The sequence below is a fragment of the Austrofundulus limnaeus genome, unplaced genomic scaffold (genome assembly GCF_001266775.1).
Source record: "Austrofundulus limnaeus strain Quisiro unplaced genomic scaffold, Austrofundulus_limnaeus-1.0 Scaffold55, whole genome shotgun sequence".
Taxonomy (NCBI): Eukaryota; Metazoa; Chordata; class Actinopteri; order Cyprinodontiformes; family Rivulidae; genus Austrofundulus; species Austrofundulus limnaeus.
The window spans coordinates 1,688,185-1,694,188 of NW_013952457.1; the positions used below are offsets into that span (position 1 = coordinate 1,688,185).

General features: G+C 44.3%; 1 protein-coding gene across 1 annotated transcript; it reads right to left on the reverse strand.

Moving 5' to 3' along the window:
- Window positions 1–1,284: 1,284 nt before the first annotated feature.
- LOC106518057 (class E basic helix-loop-helix protein 40) lies at window positions 1,285–4,875 on the reverse strand. The gene is made up of 5 exons (XM_014009151.1): window positions 4,406–4,875; window positions 4,266–4,329; window positions 3,891–3,998; window positions 3,442–3,565; window positions 1,285–3,295 (listed from the first exon to the last, which is right to left on the reverse strand). The coding sequence occupies exons 1-5, from the start codon at window positions 4,474–4,476 to the stop codon at window positions 2,382–2,384; spliced, it is 1,281 nt and encodes a 426-aa protein (XP_013864605.1). The 5' UTR covers window positions 4,477–4,875; the 3' UTR covers window positions 1,285–2,381.
- Between the last annotated feature and the right edge of the window lie 1,129 nt (window positions 4,876–6,004).

A 6,004-nucleotide genomic window follows, 5' to 3' on the forward strand; every position in this document is an offset into this window, starting at 1 on the left:
GTGTGTGTGTGTGTGTGTGTGTGTGTGTGTGTGTGTGTGTGTGTGTGTGTGTGTGTTTTGTTAAGACAGAGCCTGACAAAGCGCGTTGTGTACATCTTTTATAGTTGGTTGGATGATTTAGTTGTAATTGTTCCAGATTATCAGCAGGTGGAGACAAATACCATGCTTTGATCAAACAGCAGCTGCGTTGCTTTATGTTTGTAGCTCCTGCATAAATGTCAGCTTTATGATGTATTGATGGAACATGTAAGCATTTAAATCAATATATCAAAAAACAATTATTTGCAGACAGGAAGTACTAAAGTAGTGATGTGTTATGCTCATTAAAAAACAAACCAGACACAATCTGGTGTTCATCAAGGACTGCCGTCCTGCATGTGTATGAATGTTTGATTGATTTTATTATTGTTATGCTTGTTTTGGAACTTTTTGAAGTTTTATGTTTTACTTTCTTTTTTCAGTGTACAGCACTTTGACCAACATTGACCAGGGAATGGATTTGAATAGTACTCAACAGTGTTTCTCAACCCTGGCCCTCAAGGCACACTGCCCTGCAAGTTTGACACACCTGATTCAGATGATTGCAGTTCAACAAAAGACTGCTAATCAGTTATCAATTGAAATCAGCTAGTGTTCCTTGAGGACCAGGGTTGAAAAACACTGCTCTATAAATACAGTTGTATTAGTGTTTCTTTGCTCCGAAACACCTGATTCAAATAAATGGATAATTAAAAGGCTACTGCAGAAATTGAAGAGGTAATTAAATCCATGAATCAGGTGTGTCAAAGTAGGGAAACAAGTAAAAACTACAAGATGGTGGCACTCCAGGACCAGGATTTGGACACTCGACTGACATAAGTTTTTCTCCCTGTAATTTGAAATTACTATATTTTATTAAGGTAATAGGTAAAAACAAGTCCTTAAAGAAAAGAAATGGAAATCATCTTTAGGAAAACCAATTTGAAATGGACTGATGACATTCCAGGTTGACATTTGAGATAATATTTCAGATAAAAACCAATCAATCCTTGTCCATCTCCTAAAATGACAGCAGAGCGAAAAACTGAGGTTAGAACTGCTTTGGGATTAATTTAAGAATCAAACTATTACTGTGTATGAATATCCAGCTAGCTAAACAGGAAAGGTGCATGTTTTGTTGCATTACTAGGGTGCATAAAGTGCRTAAATGTCACCACAGACAGATCATAAATGTTGGTTTGTGTGATCAGCTTTTAACTCGTGTTTAAATGTTTTCATTCTTTTTCAAAAACAATCAGACAAACCTCCATGGGAAAAATAACTTTATTAATACACTTATATGATATATATCAACATTTATAGACAAAATATGTACATCAGACATCTCTCTTTAGGTCCCAAAATATAAAACCTTAAGTACCACTCTCTATAGAAAACTAGTTTTCTGGTAAAACTTACATTCACATCTCCCCTCTTTACTTCTCCAACTCCAGTATTCATACATTACAGGAGAAAAAAAACACATCTGCAGTTTATCTGCCTTTTTTTTTCACAAGTAAAAAGGCAACAGCAAGAACAAACACCGGGTTTGACTTGAGCAGAAACACGTCGAGTAGGTCCAGCATAGTGCTACAGAATGTACACGACATCGTCCGCACACTTTACTCTCCCTCTTCACTTCCTGTCTGGGTGGGCAGAGTGCAAGAACAGGTATCAAAAATAGAAATGTACAATAAGTTTATGGACATTAATTATAGAAATTTATCTCAACTGGCTGTCAAAAAATAAAATACAAGACACTCGCTTTGGCCATGTGGTGGCCTATCCCTTCATCCACCGAGGTTGTTTGCTAAAACCCGTCTGTATACACTTTCAGAACATCCTTGAGTTTTCTGGTGCCAGTCATGGTGATGTCTGGCTCAAAGGGCGTGTTCCAGTTATCAGAATGGTGAGCGAAGGACATAGGCAACAAACTTGGGTGACTAATTACGGCTARTTTGGTGCAAAGGTTTCTAGAGTACAACGAGGTGAGTCTTTATCGCAACGTCTACACGCAGGATGCGTGGTTTACACCTCCACAGCAGCATCTAAAACATTTCTTTCTTTACATTCAATCAACATATATTTGTGTGTGTGCACAAAGGGCAGTGTTGTTTATGATACATCAGTAAAGAGGAACACCACTGAGTTTTAAAACATTCACCCGGAGCGTCTTGCACTCCTCCCTGTGGGGGGGGGGTTTAGATGCAGCTCCGAACCGTTCTCTGCGTGATCATGTCTACAAGTCATGAAGAGAAGAGGTGGATGATTGTGAACAGCTTTCTCGTGTTCTCCATCCCATCGCTGGCTTTGTCTCTGGCTACTAAAGAGAACACAGTCCCTTCATTTGTTCCTTCATCATTTTACTCTTTGGTTTCCAGGTTGAGAGGTGGTACCTGCCTCAGTGCCTGAAGGAGGGCGGGAGAGTCCATGGGGGTCTGAGAWACGGCTGGGGCCGGTGAACCTCCTCGGGGGGACAGCACCAGCTGAGGTGGGGGCGGTCTCTCACCGGACATGGAGGGTGAGGAGCCTCCCACGCCGGGGTACAGCATGGGCACGCCTCCAGGATACCAGCACTTCTCCAGCATCGGCAGGTAGGCTGCAGCGGAGGGTGGAATGAGGTAGAAGGGCATGCAGAGTGGGTGTGGTGGGGGTGGAGGAGGAGGGTGGGTGGGGGAAACGCTCATGTAGCTACCGTAGCCGCTGGAGGAGGACGAGATCGACGACTCTCCGCCCGACAGCAGCTCGTCCTCGGAGGACTCGACGCGGGGCCGTTTGTGGCGAGGGCCGTCGTCCTCCCGCTTGATGCCGGAGCTCTGTGGTCGCTTCAGCTGGCTCTCCTGACCGTAATAATCTGCACGGCCCTGCAGAGCGCCCACTTCGCCTTTCTCCAGCTCTCCCCCGTAGCCACTGTCTGTGTCCGTATCGCTGCCGCTCTGCTCGCCGCTCAGCGGCGCGTACGCTCGCTGGATGACGGGCACGCAGTTCCTCCCATAGCCCTCCGTGGGCTTCGGGGGTAAGCTCGCCGACGTCTCCTCGTGAGGTTGGTGCTGCTGGTAGGCCGGGGTCTCCTCGGGTCGAGGGCTGACGGGGGTGCGGGGTCGGGGCAGACTCAGAACTTCAGCAGCTACTTTTTGAAGGTGGTTGACYACATGAGATGGAGTTATGTCCTCGTCGGACTCGTGACTGGCGAGATACTGAAGAACCTCCTTGGCGCACAGGTGGAAGCCAGAGCGAAACATCTCTTCGGACTTCTCCTGGCTAACAGGTGGCTGCTCTGTAAAACAAAAGACAAAAATACCACACGTCAGAACTTTAGCATTCCAAAGACATGCACTTTCCAACAACGACCAAAGTACACTTGTAGTTGTGAACTACTTTGATTAATTAATGTTATGCATGTGGTAAGGGTCAGTGGCTCACCGATATGCATGCCGCTCTGCAGAGCCAGGATCTTCTGCTGCTGCTGCTCCAGGAGAGACGTGAGGGCTTTCACATGTTTGAGCGTGAGCTCTAAAACCACAGCCTTCTCCAGATGGCCCAGAGTCTGAGGGAAACACGCACAGTCAGCACATCCTGACTGCTTATCCAACACACAAGAGAGACTAAGCTGCACTTTATGCTGGGCACAAGGCCTTTATCTGTTACCACACATTGGCAAATATTAAGAAACATAAATGTCTTTTTAAAATTATATAACTGTTAAGAGCAAGGTTGCAGCTCTGAAAGTTTTAAAAATCACCTAGACATTACAATAATTTTTAGCTTGAGCTGCTGACGCACAGGTGTAATACATAAGTGCGGCCGCTAGAGGGCGCCCGGTTAAATCCCACCATTCTCCCTCCCCGCTTTAAACTCCATTAGAAACTTACAGTGAGTTTCAGGTGTTCGGGTAATAAATCTTTCAGCTGAGCGATGCACTCGTTGATCCGATCGCGTCTTTTCTTCTCAATCAGCCTGTGAGGCAGCTTGTAGGTGTCCTGCGGGGGACAGAACGGACACGTTGCGTTAAAAAAAAACCACATTCCCAATAATCTGAGACAGAGTTACACCCATCATGCAGGGGGTGGAAAAGATCCAGAAGTTATGTCATAGCAGAAACTGGGTCAACCATTTATGGGAACTTCTGCCCGCTTTAATTCCTGCCTCATGGATTACGAGCATTAAGCCCCGAGGTTTAAACATATTAACAAGTTTGCAACATGATAATAAAAAATATATAATAATAATAATAAATAAAGTCTTACTTTGCTCTCTTCTCCTCTCTTCATTCCTCGCCTGGGTTTATACACATACATCTGGAAATCCATCCTAACGAGACAAACAAGCATTTAGAAACACAGAACCGTTTTGTTTTTAGAGAAGTRTTTCTCTGAGAGTAACTCACCCCTGCACGTCTGACAGATCAGTCTGGTGTTTGGACAGAGGAGGTGGCTGCGCGCTCGGAATTCGCTCCATTTGTTGTTGTCCTCCGGTCAAAAATAAAATATAAATAAATAAATAATAATAATAATAACGCAGCTCCGGTCAAAAGTTAGGTCAGAAGTAGACGCGCATTTGTTTATAAATAAATTAACCGCCTTTCTTATTTGTAACTGCAAAGAAATGTCCCAAAAAATAGTCKAAAAATCTTTACAGTTTCGCCATTTTAAAAGTTCTTGTTATAAACGCTGTATTGTATTTTATTTTTAAAGTTATTCCATGGGAGTAGCTCCGCAGAAGGAAGCCGTGCCTCCCTCAACGACGCTTTTGGGGGAAAGTGGTGGAGTTCGAAGCGACGAGTTAAATAAACCCTCTGACTCTCCTCTCAGCCTGACCTACCTCTGTCACATGAGGCTCACGTGTTTAACAGCGCTGTGTCCACGGCGGGGGAGGACGGGCCGCGTTCCGCATACCTGCACCTGATTGGTCGAAGCGCGGCTGACGTCAGAGGGAGGGCGGGCCGCTGCGGATCCCRTGTACCACCATGCTGAAAGCGCAAGGAAACAAGCCTGACGGCGACGAAACTGGACGGGACTTCAGCTGGACTTGGTGCGAGTGGAAACAACAACATGAAAGCAACGCAAAACTACACAAACACACCGTGTTTTCAGGGCTAAAAACAACATTTAAATATTACAGATGTAGGTTTTAGAAACAATGCAGAGTGCATGTAGTTGGGAATTTTTGTTAGCTAACTTTCGGTCTAATTTAATATTCACCCAAATACTGATAACAATGCGCAGRCCATAAGGTGCGGTCACGGTGGAAGGTCCACGTGCACCTGTGTGTGGAGTCCTGCCTGTTGTCATGTGGCCATGCAGCCTGTCACGTTGATCTGCTCATGGCCCCGAGAGCCAGCTGAGCAGACAAAGCACATCATCATCATCATCATCCTGCACAAGGCAGCTACACCTGTCTACAGACAAGGGTCAAACCAGTCCATTGACTTCCATTACATTCCTACAGCCTAACCCTGACCACAAACCCTAAGGCTAACCTCACAGGTCACCTGACCCTAAAACTAACCTAAACTCAATTCACACCTTGGTCCTAAACACAACCCCCAACACAAAAATGGAGTTCCACCATATTAGGACCGGCCTTTGGTCCCCATTAGGACTACTGGTCTTGACAAGGTAGGTGTGTATACCATAAACGGTCCTAAATAGGTAACAAAAACAAGTACACACACACACACACACACACACACACACAGGAAAAAAATTAAGAGACTACCGCAAAAATTATAATTTTATCTGATTTTACTCTATAGGTATATGTTGGAGTGAAATTAACATTTTCCTTTTATTCTATGAACTTACAGCATGTCAGAAATCCAAAGCAAAAAAGTACTATTTACTTTCAGAAAATGAGAAATGGCCAAACTGATAAAGATGCAGTGCTGTCAAACCTCAAAAAAATGCAAGTAAACAACTTAATATTAGAAACAATAATACTGTTTTAGCTCAGGAAGAGTTCAGAAATCATTTTGGTGGAATGATTT